The sequence below is a fragment of the Lissotriton helveticus genome, chromosome 7 (genome assembly GCF_964261635.1).
Source record: "Lissotriton helveticus chromosome 7, aLisHel1.1, whole genome shotgun sequence".
Classification (NCBI taxonomy): Eukaryota; Metazoa; Chordata; class Amphibia; order Caudata; family Salamandridae; genus Lissotriton; species Lissotriton helveticus.
Window position 1 is genome coordinate 760,287,765 of NC_136068.1, and position 20,610 is coordinate 760,308,374.

The 20,610-nt window shown below is 43.5% G+C and overlaps 1 protein-coding gene across 1 annotated transcript in view; it reads left to right on the plus strand.

Moving 5' to 3' along the window:
* LOC144769114 (organic cation/carnitine transporter 2-like) overlaps positions 1-20,610 on the plus strand; it is a 739,817-nt gene that overhangs the window by 447,332 nt on the left and 271,875 nt on the right. The window contains exon 5 of the mRNA XM_078653116.1: positions 12,820-12,946. Coding sequence (XP_078509242.1) covers positions 12,820-12,946 — 127 coding nt within the window. The remainder of the gene's footprint in view (positions 1-12,819; positions 12,947-20,610) is intronic.

Sequence of the window (20,610 nt, forward strand, 5' to 3'; positions counted from 1 at the left end):
GATGCCCGTATTTTGGCTAAAAGGGAGTGGTTTTTAAGGCCCCTGGTCAATAATTCCAGCCAAAATGTTGAATTTGTTTTAACAAAAAATGTTGGAATGCCATTAGTTTCTGTGACAGCATTTGTCTGGATTTCTGTGATTATTTTGTGATAGATGTTCTCTGTTCACCCACTTGTAGGTTGTGGGTCCGGACTTTTGTCTTGACAAGTCAAAAGTGTTCATCTTCCATACTCCACTGGTTGAACAATATTACTGGCGAGAATTGTGGGTATTGGTTGATCTTAGTGTATGAAAGATCGTCAGTTGGATAAGGTTTAACATATTTTTCTGGGGACATTTTGTTGACCCCTTTATTTGTATGTGGTTCTAATAGATTGAAGGAACTGGGGAGCTTTGCTGCACTAACTGGTTCTTGATTGGGGGCAACAGGGACAGCGGATTTCACAAAACGATTTTTTTTTTCCTTAGTGGCTTCAGTAATCCATTTACCACAAAGGTCAGTTTTTTAATCTACCAACTCCTTGCACAGCAGTCACCTGATTCCTCCATGTAGGGCTGAAATCTTTTTTTGATAAACAATTTTTTATTGTTTTTACAAAGAACAAGCACCAGCAATATGACATTGGATAGCACGGATAGTGATATGAGACACTTAAAAGAGCAAAGACATTGCTTTTAAACCCCACCTTGCAGCAGTGAATACAAACATCATGTATAGAGTTCAGGCTACACCATGGTACCCAGCCATTTGCCCCACACACTCCGATATTTCTTAGGACACCCCCATGCCTCATACATGGGTTTTTCTTGTGCCCCGCACCAATCCACCTCCTCTCGCCATTTCTCAGAACCTGGTGGCTTGGGAAGCTTCCAGGAGGCGCTATGTCCCGCTTGGTCACAGCCATGGCTGTGTTGTAAAGTAATTTCTTGTTTTTGGACCCGTCTAGTCCATCTGTAATCCAGACAGTGACGTGGATCGTGAGGTACCTCCCACCCCAGGACCTCGGTCAGTTCACTTTCGATCTCACCCCAGAACTGAGCTAGTTGAGGACACACCCACACCATGTGGAATATGGCTGAACATTTACTGCTGGGATGAACACTCACAATCCGTGCCCAACCTAATAAATGACATGCCTGATAAACCACCTGTAGTTCAAGGCAATGTTCCTCCAGCTGACATAATTCCTTCCTCTTCTTTCAGGAAATCTGTCCATATCTTAAGAGGCATTATAGCCCCAGTGTTGTATTTGACCAGTCCGTAATCGCCATGGTCTCATTCCATTCCTTGGTTAGCAGTTTAGCTGAGCATGCACATGCTCAACATGCATTTTCTTGGCTTGCATTTGGAGCGGAAAAAAGAAAATCTTCACTCTAAGCCGGTTGCTCCATGGTTCTCAGAAGGGGCAGATAAATTGGCCGATCTTTCAGTTACTTTTCAAGTGGGAATTGAATTTCCTTTTTTACATCTGTATACATTAGAGGATAATCACCATTGTCTACAATTCTCCTTTTTTCTTCATCATGACCAAATCTCCTTAGATGTCCTCTCCAACTGGACTGTTTGAGGAAATTTCTTCCAACTTTTTTGACAACTGTTATCATACTTTGTGCTATCCAGACATTCAGTACTCTTATCTACTTGGAGATGATGTGCATAGCCCTATTCTGGGCAGGACAAATTGTTGTTTTTTACTTTTTGGACTTCAAAAGCTTCCGAATTTTCTGGTTCAAAAGGTACACAGTTTATCTATTTCTCCCTACCATTGGTGAACATAAGAGCCCAGTTCCCGAAAATGTAGAATAGTCTCATCTGAGTTTGTCAGAATCCGTTATTGCTGCCTGCAGTCTCTGACTATCCTAGTTGGCTTTGAAACATTTTCACTCCTTTTAGATATTCTGCTTTATAGAAGGATCTCAAATTAGTCCTTACCTCATTGATGTGCAACCCATTTAAACCTATTTTGTGACACTGACCTTATACCATGGTAAGCAAATCTCTCCAGTATTAGGGGTGTCTTTCATAGATTCACATGCTTGAATATTCCCCGTCGTCGAAGTGGGAGTCCCACGGTACATAAAATAGTAGTAAAAAAAAAAAAATATATATATATATATATATATATATATATATATATATATATATATATAAAATTATATAATTATACATATATACATAAAATGTAGTACATATAAAATATAGAACATAAAGTTAAAAGTACCATAGAACTGAAAACAGGTCCATAGAGGCCTTAAAGGGAGAATTCACTTTAGTAACATATCATAGTCATTATAATGGTCCACATTCCAGCCAATCAGGCAGCAGCACCCTCTAGAACCTTCTCCTCAGAAGCTCGAGCCCTAAGATTTTCTACCGCACGTCGTGTGAAGGGATTCTCCCTGAGCTCTGCTCAGTTTCTTCAACTCTTTTGCTTACTTCATCTCTGAAGATGTCTACAAATAAAAAATCTTTATTTAGACCTTATTCATCCTGTGGAAAGCTTCGCCTTTTTCATGAAGATCCTCACAGTAAGTGTATTTACTGTCTTTATCCGGACCATGAAGTTAAGAACTGCAAGTTCTGTAGGACCTTCTCCTCAAAGACACTGAAGGATAGAGAGGCCCGTCTCCTTCTGTGGCTACAGAAGTTGAAGACTTCTGAAGATCCTGTTTCTGACATGGAAAGCGTGTCTTCTTTCCATTCTAAAGCCTCTCTCTCAAGCGTGGGTCGGAGACTGAGCTGCCATCTCTTTTTCTGAAGAGAAAGAAGCTCGTCGACGCTTCTAAATCTGTCTCCCCACGGGATTTGCAAGTTTCAACGCCTACGGGACCTGGTTCTCTGGCGTCGCAATCCCAAGCTGTGCCCCCGTCATCTAAATCGGGTGCCAGCTCGTCGACGCGTCCGTCGACGACTACGAGATCCGTCGACGCTGTGCCAACGTTGACGACGACATATTCGATGTCTACGAAGACGACGACATCTACCTCGTCATCGACGCTCCCAGAGGTGAGGCCTATTTCATCAATTCTTAAGATTTCGTCGACGGCCGTTAAACTTGCCTCGTCGACGCTTGTGCTGAAGCATTCATCGTCAAAGACCCCGTCGACACGTCCTTCGTCGATGGCCTCCTCTTCGCCAAGACATCGTCGACGGCCAAGACATCGTCGACGGCCAAGACATCGTCGACGGCCAAGACATCGTCGACGGCCAAGACATCGTCGACGACCAAGACATCGTCGACGGCTGCACCCTCGTCGACGGTTACGTTGACGGCAAGATCCTCGTTGACGGTGCCGTCTACGCCGACTATTCCTCCTGTGTTGACGGCTTCATCTTCGTAGACGGCATGGAAATCTACGTCGACTACAGAAAAGATATTATCTCCGTCGAGGGTTCCATTGCCATCTGCTGCCATCTACGACGCTACATTCACTCGCTACAGCAACTACTTTCACGGTGGTTACAGCTTCAGTGGTGAAACGGCCTGTACCTTTGAGTCCTATGACTAACACTGCCAACAAAATTATTTGAGTCTGCAGAAGACGATTCTGATGACGGTTCCTATGTGAATGAAGTTTTTCGTCCTGCAAACAGTCCATCTGAACCCAATATCAAGTGCCAGGAAGAAGATGAGGAGTATGAAAAGGAAGGATGTGCTCTCTTTCCTGTCCAGGATGCTCGTTTTGAGGCACCACGTGAACAACGTATGACTCAAATACCCTGTTCTCTGGTGACCAACTTGCAGAATATGTTGGACGATTATAATCGCAGGTTTCCTCCATCTGCGCCTACCTCACCACCTCTTCAACCTGCGGCGCCAACACCCGTACATGCGGAGATACCGCAGTCGCCAGTCCACCCGCAGCCAGATACTGATGAAGACGCTGATGTCAATCAAGACACTGATCAAGATGATGTCCTCGCGGATTGGGATGACTATAGAGCTCAAACGCCATCTAAGCCACCGACATCGCCTTTTCCTTCCCCGCCGGTGGACATTGGAAGCTTCCATAACTTAATGGTGCTTGCTGCCAAGCGCTTCCATTTAACCTTAGAGATGCAGCAAACGGATTGCTTCCTCTATGACTTCAAAGATCAGCCTCTTAAACAGACTCATACTATCCCAATCATTGATTTTATTTGGCAGGAAGGCCTTAAACTTATGGCACGACCAAACTCCATCCCAGCTGTGTTACCACGTCTGGACAAGAAGTACAAGGCGCCTGCAGACTTTCCAGTATGCCTTGTCTCTCACCCCAAGGCGGACTCCGTTGTAACGCAGGCTGCCCAGAAACGTTCAAGGAATCCGGCCACTCCTCTAACCTCCCCTCCAGACCAAGAGGGACGCCGTTTGGACTCTATTGGTAAGAAGTTTACCACCATGGCTGCCACAACGGTCAGAGCGGCAAACTCCCTGGCCATCCTTGGGAGATATGACCGCCAAATGTGGTCTGAGATCGCGGCCTTGATTAATCAGCTCTCTGATTCCGTCCGAACCGAGGCCCAGACGATAGTCCAGGAAGGAGAAAAAATCTCTGCAGAAATTATAGATTGTGCTGTTGACATCTCGTCAACAGGGTTCAGACAACTTGCTGGAGCCGCCGTTTTACGACGCCAGGGCCACAATCCTGGAGAGTTCCTCTCCACTATCGACCTCCAAGATGCATATTTCCATGTGCCAATACATCACAAACACAGGAAATATCTTCGCTTCACTGTCAGATCGAAGCACTTCCAGTTCAAGGTGTTGCCTTTTGGCCTTCGATCAGCGCTTAGTGTCTTCACGAAGATCATGGCTCCAGTTGCGGCTTTCCTTCGCCTGCAAGGCATTCAATTTTACCCTTATCTAGACGATTGTCTAATAAAAGCTCAGACATGTCAAAAATCAAGACAGCATACTCAGACCTGTCTGTCACTTTTTCACACCTTAGGCCTTTCCATGAATCAGGAAAAGTCTCATCTTCGCCCATCACAACAGAGAATTTTTCTAGGAGCCTTAATCGATTCTCGTCTGGCACAGGTGTTTGTGTCCCAGGAGCGACAACTTCGTATACTCAAGATGGTCGATTTTCTCAAATCAAAAAAGTCTGTGTCTGTCCGGATCTTGAAATCTTTTCTGGGCATGGCCTCCTCTTGAGTACATCGGATCCCACACTGCAGACTTCACAGGAGAGTCATACAGGAGGAGGTGGACAAACAATGGAAACAAATTTGGGGGTCGTTCAACGACAAACTCTACCTGACCCCCCGCATTCAAACAGCTTTGGAATGGTGGGCTCACCTTCCGAATATCGCCGCGGGGCGACCCTTCCAGGAAACACCTCCTTCACTCATCCTTACAAAGGATGCTTCCTTAGAGGGTTGGAGGGCACACCTCGAAGGCATGTCAGTCAAGGGCAAGTGGATGACAGCTCAACGCAGATGGCATATAAATCATCTAGAACTCTTGGCCATCTTCCTTGCCCTGAAGTCTTTCCGGATTCTGATACAAGGCCAATCACTGCTGGTGCGGACAGACAACACCACCAGCATGCACTACCTCAACAAGCAGGGAGGTACGAGATCTCTCCTGCTCTTCAAACAGGCGCAAGAAATCTGGACTTGGGCAGTTCAACATCAAGTTCACCTGACAGAGGTACACGTGCCAGGCGTCTCCAACACCCTCGCCGACTGTCTCAGCAGATCTCTGGCAGACAACCACGAATGGGAATTCCACCAACCCATTCTGGAATACATCTTTCACCAGTGGGGCCAACCACAGCTGGATCTGTTTGCGACCTCAACCAACCGCAAATGCCTACGCTTTGCAAGTCGGCATCCCCAAAGAGAGTCGAGCGGGAATGCGTTTTCGATCAACTGGTCGAGCGAATTCGTCTACGCTTTTCCCCCGCTCCCTCTAATTCCCCGCCTGCTGCACAGGATGAAGCTTCAACCATGCCATGTCATTCTGATTGCTCCCAGGTCGCCACGTCGCCCGTGGTTCTCGGACCTCCTCCTATTGTCCATGTGCGACCCAATACCTCTTCATCCTCTGCCTCACCTGCTCGCCATGAACCAAGGCCGCATTTGCCATCCGGATCCGGCATATCTCCAACTGCATGCCTGGAACCTGAACACAATAAATTTGCTAGTCTGAATATTACTCCGGAGTGCAGGGATGTGTTGGCTCATGCACGCGCTCCTTCCACCATTAAAACATATCAACTGAAATCGAAGCGGTTTTGTGTCTGGTGCCACAAAGAAGCTCTTGATCCAATGCACGCTAAGCTGGAGCAAATCCTGCCTTTTTTCTTATCTCTAGCGAAATCGGGACTTTCTCATTCCACTCTTAAAGTCTTTTTGGCAGCGATTTCCCGCTTTCGTCATGATGGCACCACATCCATGTATTCCTCTCGGATCATTCGACAGTTTTTTAAAGGCCTCTTTCGACTGTATCCGCCCATTCGTCGTCCTCCGCCTCCGTGGCGCTTGAATCTGGTTTTATCTCAGCTCCTATTACCTCCTTTTGAGCCAATCCATTCAGCAGATTTGAAATTTCTCACGTGGAAGGTTGCTCTTCTGCTCGCACTGACGTCATCAAGGTGAGTAAGTGATATCCAAGCATTTACAATAAAACCTCCGTTTCTTCAATTCTCCAAGGACGCTGTTACTTTGCGTACAAATCCAAAATGTATTCCCAAGGTGCCCTCGGATTTCCATCTGAATGAGTCCGTAGTTCTCAGAACTTTCTTCCCTAACCCTCAGTCTCCGGCTGAGTGTTCGTTACATTCCTTGGACTTAAACCGTTGCCTGAAATTTTACATCCAGCGCACAGCTCCTTTTCGTAAATCAGACCAGCTCTTTGTGGCCTATGGCCGAATATGCAAAGGACAGCCAGTCACCAAACAATCCATTACTAGATGGATTTCTTCTGCCATCTCTTTTTGCCATTGCCAAGCCGGAAAACCTCTTTCTACTCCGGTACGAGCACATTCAACAAGGGCTGTGGCATCATCTACCACCCTCTTTGCTGGAGTGCCTCTGCGCCAGATCTGCAGAGCAGCAACGTGGTCGAGCAGACACACGTTTACGAGGCACTATTGTCTGGAGTCAGCGGACGCCGCGGATGCTGCTGTGGGCCAAGCTGTGCTACGAAATCTTTTTAACTAAGGTGAGCCTCTGTTGCTTCCCGCCTCCTGTCATAAAAGGTTTTAAATTATGTTTTACTGTATGCTATTTTAATAATACTATGGTGTTACTTCTCTGGTTTTGCACTGCCTTTTATGACGTATGTAGTATTTTACGGCTTTCTACTCTTATTCAAGCATGTGAATCTATGAAAGACACCCCTAATACTGGAGAAGAACATTAGTTACTTACCTGTAAACTGTGGTTGTCCAGTATTGATGTCTTTCATAGATTCACATGCGACCCACCCTTCCTCCCCTCAGAGGCTCTCTTCTCCTCATGCACTCATGGTCTCTTTGATGCTACGAAAGTCTGAGGGCTTGAGCTTCTGAGGAGAAGGTTCTAGAGGGTGCTGCTGCCTGATTGGCTGGAATGTGGACCATTATAATGACTATGATATGTTACTAAAGTGAATTCTCCCTTTAAGGCTTCTATGGGCCTGTTTTCAGTTCTGTGGTACTTACTACCTCTCTTTGAACAATCCATAGTTAGCTATTCATAAACAAAACAGTACAGAGAACACCACCTACATTTTGACAGAGTTTTCACCTTAACGGGCAAATCATTCTTGCTGTAGTTCATAAAGAACTCAAGCATCCTGGGTGAAGAAAACCTTTTATGATCTGGTTATGTTGTTTTCAAGAGTTGTTAATTCTTCTTTGGGAAAACCATCTTTTGACGTCTGGTCATGTTTTCTACCATTGAAAAAGAATCAAAGGCCACTATGCCCTCTTTGATAGCAGCATGCATATCCAAAGACAGCTACTCAAATGGCGCTCCACTAGACTTAAGGCAGTATTGGTAGATTTTCTAATGCGTTTCTAGAGCATTCACCAGAGCTACCAGCATGCTTTTCTCATGCGTTGCCTAGTAGGTGAATGTTTGCATTAAACCTGTTTACAGGTTGCTATCTATCGCTCCTCTCTAGTATTTATGGGTTTGTGGAATTAGTTTTCCAGCCAAATGAGAAACAAATAGAGCATCATTAAAGATTAAGAAAATAGCTTGTTCATTGTGATTCTGGTACTCTTAATTCTTGCAATCCCTCCTTCACAACATTAATACAGACATGCCTTCTTCAAGCATCTGCTGTGTTATAATCATACATTGCAGAAAAAAACGTGGAAACTTGACTTGGACTTACCATGATGATGCCTAGCTACAGGGTATGCCTGCACATTGACTGACATTTTGGAGAATAGTTTCTCCAGTCTTACATACACTAGGTCTTACAAACTGTTCTGAAGAAGTGTGCACAAGAAAATCGGAATCAACATGAAGATAACTTTCCTTCTTCCTCATTCAGTTGTTTGACTTGTCGCACTCACTGCATTGTTCAGTTACCTCTCACATGGGACCCATCATTTTCCAGTTACCACATAGTACTTCTATCAGTAAAAAGGTATTTGACTAACATTCAGATTCCAAAAACAAAAGAGTTAGCAAAATCGAACAGCATGTCTAGGCAAATTACAAGACAGTGGAAATCAGCCTTTCCGATTTCGTTTGCCAAGACTTATTTTCCATATGAATCTCTAATTTAATTGTAGAGGTCCGTCTGGGAAACCTTCATGGCTCCTTCTCCCAGACACTAGACCAAATTGCCCCCTCACACAAACTCCTGCCACCTCCAGCAGAAACAATACCCCTGGTTTGTTTTCGGCTGATGTAAAACTGGAGAAATCCAAGTGCAAAAGACTGGAAAGACGCAGGCGGAAGATCAAAGCTCCCGCAGCTGAAGAAGAATTTAAATTGCTGCTGAAGGGCTACCACAATACTATAAAAGTGGGCCGAAGAAACTTTACAATTAACAACATTGAACAAGGAACCAATTTCACGAAAACTCTGTTCAAAACACTTGGGGCCAGATGTAGGAAGCCTAATACCGGTCGGTAACGGCAGAAATTACCGAATTTCGGCCATTACCGACCGGTATTAGGCTGTTCAGATGTAGGGGCCTAATTTAAGGATTCGGTAATTTACCAAATCGGTAATTTAAGGAATCTGTATATTACCGAATCCTTAATGTAGGAAGCACTCAAGTGAGTGCTTTTCACTTGTAAGGATTCGTTATTTACCACCAACTACTAGTTGGTGGTAAATATCGAAAACCCTAAAAAAAAACAATGTTGTGTTTTTTTCAACTGCCATGTGGCAGACATACATGCCCTTAGAGCATGTATGTGTGCCACATGTGCACCCATGCACTATACAGGGGTGCAACAGGGTGTCAATGTGACACCCTGCCACCCTTGTAAGTCTACCCCCTTTTACCGATTCAGTATTTACCGAATCGGTAATTCTCATTCATTCCTATGGGCCTCCAGGCCCATAGGAATGAATGGAGAATACCGAATCGGTAAATACCGTATCGGTATTTACCGAATTTTACCGATTCGGTAAAATTTACAGAATCATTAGGTACATATCATTTACTGAATCGGTAAAATTCGGTATTTTAGAATCGGTAAATTATATTTACCTACATCTGGCCCTTAATGATTTCATTAAACCACTTGCCTGCACGCCTTTGTTCTCAGGTTACGCGAAAGCTGTGCGACTCGTTAGCCAATTTTCTTGAAGACAATACAAGCAATATCTATGCAGAGTTTCCCCTAACCTGGAGCTAACTTGGCTATCTTCCTGACTTTAGTCTACTTTCACCTAAGCTCATCTTGCATTTGGAGAGTTTTGTTCCTTGAGCCTTGGAGTAGATCCCAGAGGCTGCTAGAAACAGCCAAATCAGGATCACCATTGGACACATGGCCTCCTAATATTATGGTGAGTCATTCAAGCTCAATTATTCCCGCTATGTCCCTTTTTAATCTCTCCATGGATTCAGCCTCTGTCGCTATCATCTAGAGAACGTACCAAGTCTCCCCTATTTTAAAAAAGCCCAACGTGGACCCTATCAATCCCTCTAATTATCCCCCATATCGCTCTGTTTCCTGTCCTTAGCAGACTTTTAGAGAACATCATAAATAAACTGCTCTCTATTTTCTTGGAAGAACATAAGCTCTTTACTCCCTCTCAGTCAGGCTTTAGAACCTGTCACAGTACAGAGCCTGCACTTGTCTCTGTTACTGATAGTTTCAGAATATTCCTGGATGCAGGGACAGCAAAGATGCTTGTGTTTTAGGACCTAACTGCAGCTTTCGGCAATGTCTCCAATGACATCTTAACCTACAGGATGCACAACATCAGGTTCTGCAGCAAAGAACTCCAGTGGTTTGTTGAATTCTTGAAAGACCTTAGTCAAACCATCTCTCTGAAGCCTTGTAGATCACGTACCATGCCAGTCGGTATTGGAGTACCGCATGTGTCCACACTAAGCCCCCACGTTATTCAACATCCACTTTTCACCTTTGGCACAGATCGTCAAGGCATTGTGGTTTCAAGACCATATCCTATACTGATGACACAGCTGGTCATCTCCTTTGGTCTGAAAGCTTACTGCTCTGACTGTTTGGGGAAGATAGCATCTTGAATATCCCACAACTGCCTACAACTAAATGGAGAAAGTACCGAAATACTTCTGTTCAGGAAAGCCCAATTCCTATGGAAGTTAGATTGGTGGCCATCTGAACTAGGTCTTGCCCTGTCCCCAAAACAAGTAGTTAAAAACCTTGGTGACACTTCTGTATCCGTGAATGACCAAATTTCAACGCTATGTGGAATCTGTTTTGCCACCATTCAATTATTGAAAAAAGCATTTACTTGGCTCTACTTCCAGGAAAACCCTAGTTCAAGCCTTAATAACAAGCTATCTTGACTATAGAAATGCTCTATTTGTAGGTGCAAGTGAGACTTTGCTATCTAAACTGCAGGTGGTACAGAATAATGCAGCCAAACGTATGTGCATTCTCCCGTATGGTTCTCCCTCTGCTCCAATACTACACTCTCTGTACTGGCTACCTATTAGGAAGAGACTCCTCTTTAAGGTGTGCTGCCTTACTCATAAATGCATGAATGCTTAAATGGCAACCCTCCATCCTAGATAAAAAATATTCACAGACGCTATCATCTGACCAGATTGTTGAGATCCACAGACAAAACCCTACTTCATATTCCGTGGATTTGCACCTCCAGATTTGGCAGGTGTTCATTCTACTATCTGGCCCCCCTACTGGAATAGACTTCCCCCACAAAGTTAGAAAAGTTTTTGAAAACTCCTAAAAACATGGCTGTTTTAGTTAGTTTTGCTAGTCTCATTCTCCAGCAGAGCACTGGGATATCCCTCCGGGGATGGTTTGTTGCGCTATACTAAGTGATGCTAACACAACATAACAAAGTTATTGCCTCATCATAGGACTTGTTACAATTGCTCTACTTGATTTCTGCACAGTCTGTATTTGATGAGAGGCAAATGACACTTGCCATTCAGAAGAGGATTTGATTGCTGGATTGGTCAGGAACTGGGAGCCTCTTTTCCTTGTAGTTACATTTACACCCTGACCCATACTTAATTGAAATTAAATCAAATTAAGTATTACCTCTAATCTAATGCTGATCCTAGTAGTAACTAACAGCCTTGCATTCATTTATATATTGGTTTTTATACAAATTCAAGCACTTCCATAATATAAATTACATTAAATAATTATTTGTTTGTATCCCTAATACTAACCCTAGAAATAGTCTCTAACTAATCAGATTTTAATTAAACTGTATAAGTATTATTGCTTACCGTTCTTTATTTTAATATAGTTTTAAATGACTCTTTGGTACAGTGAAATATTAGTGCACTAACCTAAGATGATGATGAGGTAATCTTGGTAATAGCAATGTGTAATTGCCACATCGATGAAGTGGCATTAATGTGCCTACCCGCCCCCCCCGCCCCCAACTCCACTTCCTAATCCTAAAGAACTAGCTTTCTGCACCAGAACTTCAATATAATGATAATGTCAGAGTTATCCGCCCAGTGTCAAGCGTCTTAGTCTTAGGAGAAGCAACATTTATAAAGATATTCAAGGACATTAGGAAATTACTAGCAGGAGCCACTGAGAGGCTAAAGTGTTCTATCTGGTACTCATGGTAAGTGGCAGAAGATATTAAACTCAGTAGGAACCACAATGATGTACAGCAGCAAGAGGTAAACACATTTAGGAATGCTTCGGACAGTTAAAAAAAACAATGAAGTACACAGAGACACAAACAGAATAGAAACTGCGAAGCAAGAATGTTATTATAAATGCTCTTTCACACAGCCAATACCAGCCTTTGTTATCAGTGCTGCAAATTTATTAATCAATCGACGAAGTAGCCCTGGAGTAAATCAGGGAAAGCAATTTTTCCCCCACCTTTTCTGAGTTTTGAATTGGGCTCTATCAAGCCGAAATCTACACCTTTCCCCATTCCCCCCTCTTTTCCCTGTAAAAATTCAAAAATGTGTCCAAGGTGGGAGGGGCTTCTTTACTGGTCAGAGGTCCTGGGTGATGTTACCATACAAATATAAGGTATCCTAGAGCCTGCTGTGCCGACGTAAATTATTGGAACTTATTTTTCAAGGTAATATAGACTTACTTAATTCTTACTGCTAAAAATCTGTTTTCTGTGTTAATATTTGTCCTTCTCGCCCCCTGCAGCTAGTATGAAGTTTGAAATACTGGCACAAAATCTATAACATTGTTTTTGTTCTTCAATTTTAGGGTAATACCTGAATCTCCACGATGGCTGATCTCACAGGGAAGAATTGATGAGGCAGAACTCATTATTCAAAAGGCTGCAAAGAGAAATGGCATTACAGCTCCAGTACCCATATTTGACAAATCTGAGGTAAACTTTGGTGAATATCTGTTTTGGTTCTGCATGCCTAGAGCACTTAATTCGTAAAACCTATTTAAGCTACTCTCCTCATTAGTCTATCAAATAAGTTGAACTTTTTTTATTTTAAGCAACAAGTTTCTTGGATAAATATTTTCTTAAAGAAGTAGCGTGCCTTTAATTTTTTGACCTACAGGCCCTGTGCACCATCTGACCAATATATAACCAAGTGGGAAGCCTGCAGAGCTGACACTATCTTGGAGAATGTATATCCTGCGAGTACTATCGCAGATGGCATATTCCTAATGCCTAAATAGAGCCATGCCTTCCATGTGCTTGAATTTTAAGAACCTCGCCACTTTCTGTCTTACTAAAGAATGAATGTTGAAGTTTTCCACACATTGGCATCCAGGATTTGACACCGTGTCAAAGCCTCACGTGTTGGTACATCAGATGACCGATTGAAATGAGGTGGAACCTGAAGACTATCCTTTGGTGATGTGTGGTATATAGGATAAGTGTCACTTCCACTTTTGTATGAACACATTTGCACATTGCTGGCAAGGTGGGTCTAAATTCAGTTCATGGTTACAGAGTACAACAAGCTATGCTGCATATACAGCAAACAATACTTATGCTGGCTCCCCCCTCTAAATTTAGTTTCTAGTTGTCTCTACTCTCCAACCCCTTTTAACACCCTCCTTTGTTTCCCAAACATGCCCAGTGAGTTTTCACTTGAAATGGCAAGTTCTCCTGAATATGAATCCATTCCTAGATTCAAGTGTAGGGCCATGCTTTTCTCAAGTTTCTGCCTCATGACAGGGACTTGTTCCTGAGCACTAACAACCTTTAATTATTAGGCCTTTGATTCTCCTTGGCCTTTTACCTTCTTCATTTACCGCTCCCCTTCCACGTAATTTTGTTAGCATGGCTAAGCTTCTTTTCCCCAAATATTACCGACCGCGAGAAACCAATCAATTCTGTAGCAGTAAAGAAATAAAGCTTCCTTTGTCACCATGCCTTGCACCTCCAAATCTAAGAGATGCTTCAACTAATACAGCAGAAGTGATCTGAAGTGGCATGATGATGAACGGATTACCCTACAGAACCACACTGTCTCTCTCTCTTCAGATGGCAGCTCACTGTCAGATATAATTCCAAGGTGTTGGTGCTTGTTGTGTGGTAAATAAAATATTACCCTGGCAGAATTTCTAGGCATTAACAAAGTATCATGCATCAAATGAGAGACAGGATCCGTGGTGTCCAAGTTAAAATGGGCTTTATTCCAATAACTCGAGTCAAAGGGAGAATATGTTCCATCACCACTGAGGTTCAGGAAGAGTAATCTAACATTTAATAACAATGAACAGAATATATACATTTTACTCCTTGTACATAGGGAGGAGCGCTCCAGGCAGAGACAGAAAGAAAGAGATAAGAGCATGTGGGCGTGTATGAGGGTGCATGAGGGTGTACACTTGATGAGTCATAGGTAGGTGATAGGTAGGTGTCATAGGTGGGTGGGTACTTAGAGGAGGAGTTTGCATGACCAGCTGGAACTCTGCCCTAATTGTGCAACTTGAGTATGACGTGTAATTGACGTGTATTGGGAGGAGAGCTGACTTTCGGCCTAGCAGAGAAATCTCCTGTGTCAGGGCGACTTGAGCACGTCTGGTACAGCTGATATCTAGAGTCAGGGGATGTTTTATCTGAAGCAAAGGTTGTTCATCACTAGAAATAAAGAAAAAGCATATATTCCTCCGTTCATTGCATGGGGGCTGAGACAGAGAGTTAGGCCCTATCTGTCGCGGACGGGTTCTGTTTACTTTTCCTCACCGGGCAGGGATGCCACTCTGTACTGAAAACAGATAACTGTTATTCATAACACTGTCTTGGCAGGCTTCTTGCTGACGTGACTGCAGTTTTCAGTGTGCCAGGAGTCATGAAAACAATATTTCAGAAAGTGGCTTCAGGCTCAACCACAAAATAAGGGTTCAGTACGATATTTATTTTAAAAGTGCACAATGCAAAATGCAAAAACATGGGCCTTCATGTTAGCTTAATGTTTGGGAGACTTGATGACTTGATGACTTGCAGGACATGTTTGCAGAGGCCTAGTGATTCAGGCCACTACGAGAAATATGCATGGGTGACATGCACATGTATGTAACATAGGGTGTATGTAGTGGACATTTTGGTCAGGCAAAATATCATTTTCCTCATTCCCTCCTTGTCTCCTACATAACCCTTTAGGATACATCTATATTCATGAGACCGTATAGCTGATCATACAGAATCATTTCTTCATCTTTATCCTTTGTACATGTGGATGGGGAACGCAAGCAGTTGCACACAGGCCGCAAATCGCCAGGCCACACTGCAGACAGAGATAGTATCATGGCAGACTGCTCCTGGGTCAAGTTCGCCAGGGCAGATGCAGTCACATTCACTACTGCTTCAAGGGTTCTTGTTAACTTGCGTATTAGTTGAGTTTGTCTAACATGTTCTAGTTGTGAATCTCTGTGATAATGGGATGGGGCCAAGGAAACAGGTGGCAATAGGAATGCTATATAACAAGTCCCACCCCAGTCTAAGGGCAGATGTACATAAGCTGTCTGACCGCAAATGAAATAGGTATGGCGTGACGTTATGAAAGAAGAAAGTCCTTCTGAGAGTGAAGTTCCTTGTAAATAGCTCCTTGTAAATATGGTTTATGAAGAGCATGTCATTATTATAATTTGTTGAGTTTCTTGTAAATATGGCTTGTGAATAGCGCCATGTGGATATGGTTTGTGCAGAGTATGTTGACATTACGTTAGGCAGGAGAGAGCTGGATCTCTTTCAAGTGCTTGGAGAAAACGTTTTGAAGATGTGCGTACGTGTTATGTGATAACGTGGAGAGATGAGTTCATGACTTTCCCATGTACAGCAGTCATTGGGGAAAGATTGTGCTTCAGCTGCCAAAGAGTTGATATCTTGTATTGAGAAGGCAGTATTTGTTTTAACATGCTGTCTAACAAGGTGTTGAGGGATTTTGGCGTTGTTTGGCGTTTGCGGGGGGCGTGTTTTTGAGCGGAAATTCGTACCCGTTCCAGTGGAGGGATTTGGTTGCTTTTTGGTGAGGATTTAGGGCATCGCTTGGACTACTGTGATGCCAAATTTGAAAAGGATCTGAGCTGTGGAAGTGGTGGAAAAAGCATGTTTTGTGCAGAGGTGCGATTTGCCATGTTATCCAATGGGCGTTTTTTCCGAAAATTCGAGAAATTATTTCGGCAGAACTCCCTTTGTTTACTGATAAGGGGGTAGTTGGCCACATACCCAGCAATCAGTTGCATTGCTGGTCTGGTGAGAATGGTGTAACATTTGAATAAAAGTATTGTTACGCAAGGCAAGTCGATATGACAATTCATGAGGTGGCAGGTCACTAAATGTATGCATACTGGATGAATGTATATGTGAGGAAATGGGAAAGAAAACATGTAGCAATAAACTAACACCAATTATAACAATGCACAGAATAAAAAGAATGATCAAGGTAACAATACGTCTACTGCTTAATATCTTGCAGTATTTTTCTCTCTTCTTGCTACAGTAAACTATCTCTTTTTGCTATTCTCATATGTGATCTTATACATGTCAGAAACTAGTCTAACCGATTCACCACCGGGTGGGCTTAAACAATTAAACTACGTCTGACTTACTAGATCTTAATTTAGACCTATACTCTTGCTGAGGGGTCTTTTCAAGCAAAGGCGGCACAAAGTCTGTATTGTCATTAAAGTCAATGTTATTTGCAAATGTTCCACATTGTCCAAAATACCGCTTAACGTGATGGGCATGGATCCAGCCCTTGCGTCCCTCCACTTTCAGCGCGGTCCTCGTGGTAAGAAGCACCAATTTCGGGGTCTTCCAGCGCGGCTCGAGGGGGCTGGAACTATCAAAATTCCGGATGCACACAAAGTCCCCTGGGACTATGGCGTGTTCCTTGACCTGGGTGTTGTCAGGGAAGGCGGCAGCAACCTGTGAACGACAAGAGAGTAGTGCAGACATCAAGGAAGCCAGGTAATCTGTCAGCATGTTACTGTCAACATCAGTTATCTTTCTGGGCATAGGCGTACCCCACATATTTGGCGGTCTACCGAAAACCACTTCATACGGAGATAGGCCTGTTCTGGAATGTGCTACCATACGCATGTAAAAGAGGGCAACCGGCAAGGCTACCATCCAATCCACGCCTTTTTCTGCACAGACCTTTGCTAATTTTGTCTTGAGGGTCTGATTATGTCTTTCTACAAGGCCTGCTGCTTCTGGGTGTCGGACACAATGGAACTTCCATGTATAACCTAACAGAAGAGACACTTGTTTCATTAATTCAGAAGAGAATGGCTGAATAGATCACCCGAGGTAATCCATACCTGGGGAAGTACTCGCGCACTAACTGTCTGGCTGTTGTTACAGCAGTATAATCTGGAACTGGATAAGCTTCTGTCCATCTAGATAGTGCACACACTACTACCAAGACATACTTGTAACCTCTACATCTGTCCATTTGGATATAATCCATCTGGAGAACTTCAAAAGGGTGGTCAGGAGGATGAAATCCGCCTTGTTCCACCGGGATGCCTTTACCTGGATTGAACTGACAACAGATCATACATGTTCGTACTTTCTGCTTCGCTGCTGCACGCATGTGCTTGTTAAATCAGATGTTCTGTAAGCTGTCTAACATTGCTTTTTCTCCTAAGTGTGCTGGACTATGGGCTGTATTTATGATTACTTGTACCATAGAATCTGGGAGAAACCATGAGCTTTTTCCCTTAGTCATCCAACCTTGGTCAGTCTGGACCCCTCCTTGTTCAGTCCATTTCTTTATCTCATCTGTGGTGGCATGTGTCTGTATGTCAAGTACATCTTGTGTGGGATCCCTGACTGTCATACTTGTTGTCAGTAATGGTACCTCTGTCTTTGTCGTGTCTGTTGGTGTCTGTGCTGTAAGTTTAGCTGTTCGGTCTGCCAGGTCATTACCCTGGGAAATGGTGTCTGTAACTTTGGTGTGAGCTTTGCACTTCAGGATAGAAATGGCTGTAGGCAAATGTATGGCTTCTAACAGGGCCTGAATGAGCTGGCCGTGCTGGATCTTGGTCCCATGGGAGGTCAGGAAACCTCTCTCCCTCCATAGTACCCCGAAATCATGAACAACGCCAAAGGCATATTGTGAATCAGTATAAATGTTTACTTTCAAGTGCTTAGCTCTTATGCAGGCTTGTGTCAGAGCGATGAGCTCTGCTGCTTGTGCTGACAATGTGTCTATATTCTGTGTCTCTATGACCTCTGTAGCAGTGGTCACAGCATAGGCTGCTACTAACTCTCCTGCACTCGTTCTCATGCATGATCCATCTACATAGAGCGTTAAGTCTGGTTCTGAAAGTGCAATATCTGTCAGGTCTTGTCTTGGTTTCGTCACTATATTCATTAGTTCCACACAGTCATGTGGTGCATTTACTGTACTTGAGGGCAAAAGTGTTGCAGGATTCAGAATGTTACAACGTCTGATCTCTATGTGTGGCTGGAATAATGTCAGTTCATATCCTGTCAGTCTTGCTACAGTCAAGTGTTGTGTCTGTGTTCTGTTTAAGAGAACCTCCACTGCATGTGGAACCTGTACTGTCAGAGGGTGGCCCAATACTATTGAATCACTTTGTCTTATGGCTAGGGCTGTTGCTGCAACTGATTTCAGGCATGATGGCAGAGCCTGGGCCACTGGATCTAGGGTACTAGAAGAATAAGCGCAAGTCTTGTGTTTTCCTGAAAATCCCAGGGAAACATTCTGTGAGCCTGAGAGAGGTGCCCCTGGAACCTCGTCATGACTGATGGTAGTTCTGCTCGCCCCTGTGTCAATCAGAAACTTTTGATCCTGACCTAGAACACGACTATGTACATACGGACCCTCTTGATCTACAGGAACCTCAATAAGGGGCAAGCCTACTTCCCTCTCGAGGCTGTTTCATGAGAACTGTTGATATTCTGGATAGTCAGACTGTGTGTACTGATACATTTGTGGTGAGGCATGAACAGGCGGTGGTGGAGGAAAATTCGCTACTGTCTGTTGCGTGTTCTGTTGCGTGTTATTCTGTCTAGGAGTGTACTGTCGCTCTTTTGTCTTGCCTGTAGCAATGTTGTGTTTCAGGACAGTGCAGTCCTTTACAAAGTGACCTGGTTGTTTGCAATAATTACAGTTCCCTTTAACTGGTGTCGTGTTATGTTTGTTTGAAGTCGCCGGTACCGTCTGGGCAACCAGCACCTTCATTTTGGTCTCTTTCATGCGTCTCTTTTCATGATCCTGCTCTTCCCTAATTCTGTTCTGATGATACTGTAGCATCTGTAACATTTGTGAAGGGCTGTTTGCTTGCCAAGTACTCTCAACCTTCAGTACTCTATTCTTGATCTGGGGTAAGGAATTCTCTACTAATTTGCTCACAAAAAGATGTGGAAATGACTCGCTACCAGGCTTAAGGCCACTATTAATAGTAAAGCATTTCTCAAATCTAGAATAGAAATCACTAGTGTCCTCGTCTTGCTTTTGTTTACAGGCTGAAATAGCATCCCAGTCTTCCTTTATAGTAATCAATAATCTTGGCAAAACTTGTATCAGAAATTCAGGTAGTTCTCTAGCTCTTTCTCCTAGACCAACTCCTGGGGCCCTGCCTTTCTCTTCTGTTTCCAATGCTTCCCAACTTAACTTTTTATCACCCACTTCCCAGTCTTTTTCCTTGAGCTTTTCATAAATCCCTGCAGGTAACAGTACTTTTAATAGCTTCAGAATGTCAGCGTACGTATAATCTCCTATGCGGAGGATGTCTTTTAATTCACGGTGAAACCCCCCCGGGTCTTTATCATGGCAAGGCAACATCTTTTTCATTTCTAAAATCTCTAGTTTCGTTAAGGGGGTGTAAACATACACTCGTTGTAACTCATTGGCCGCATTCTTAACGGGATGAACCTCTCGTAGGGGGTTCTGTCTGTCTATGTGTACGTTATGTCTGTCATGGTGTAAGACTGGAGGCATGTATGTAGTCAGAGAATCTATGTACTTATGTCGTTGATCCAGGATTACATTAATTAATTCAGTACCTAAACCTGTCCATCTATCTAGTAAAATGTCGTCAAGTATTTTATGCAAGTGACCAGGATCAGAATGCTGACTTTTATACAACGTTATCAAGTGTTGAACCATGTAAATACCAGCCAAACGCTGTTCGTTCAGTGGAAGGCTTAAGAAAGTCTGAGCCACTATATCACTGCTATATATATTGGCATTGGACACCCACTGGGTGGCTGACCGGGCCAACTCTATTTCGTGTTGTGTGGGAGGTCTCTCACTCCCTATCTATTGTTTCAGTGCTTTTTCAGTAGCCTGGAATAGAGCTTCAAGGGAATATCTTTCTTTTATAGCTGGCCCTTGTTTACTGTAGTCAAGACATTTGGGTCTGTCAAACTGTCGCGCTTTTCCTACATAATTCATTTTGTCTTTTGGCTCATCTACTTCTTCTGTTGATAACTCACCATTCTCCTCAGACTCTTTTCTGTTTCTTTCTATTATTTCCTTTCGTATTTTCTTGTACATGGCATCTATCTGTCCCTGTTTCTCATGTCTACCGGCATCTATGTGATCACTC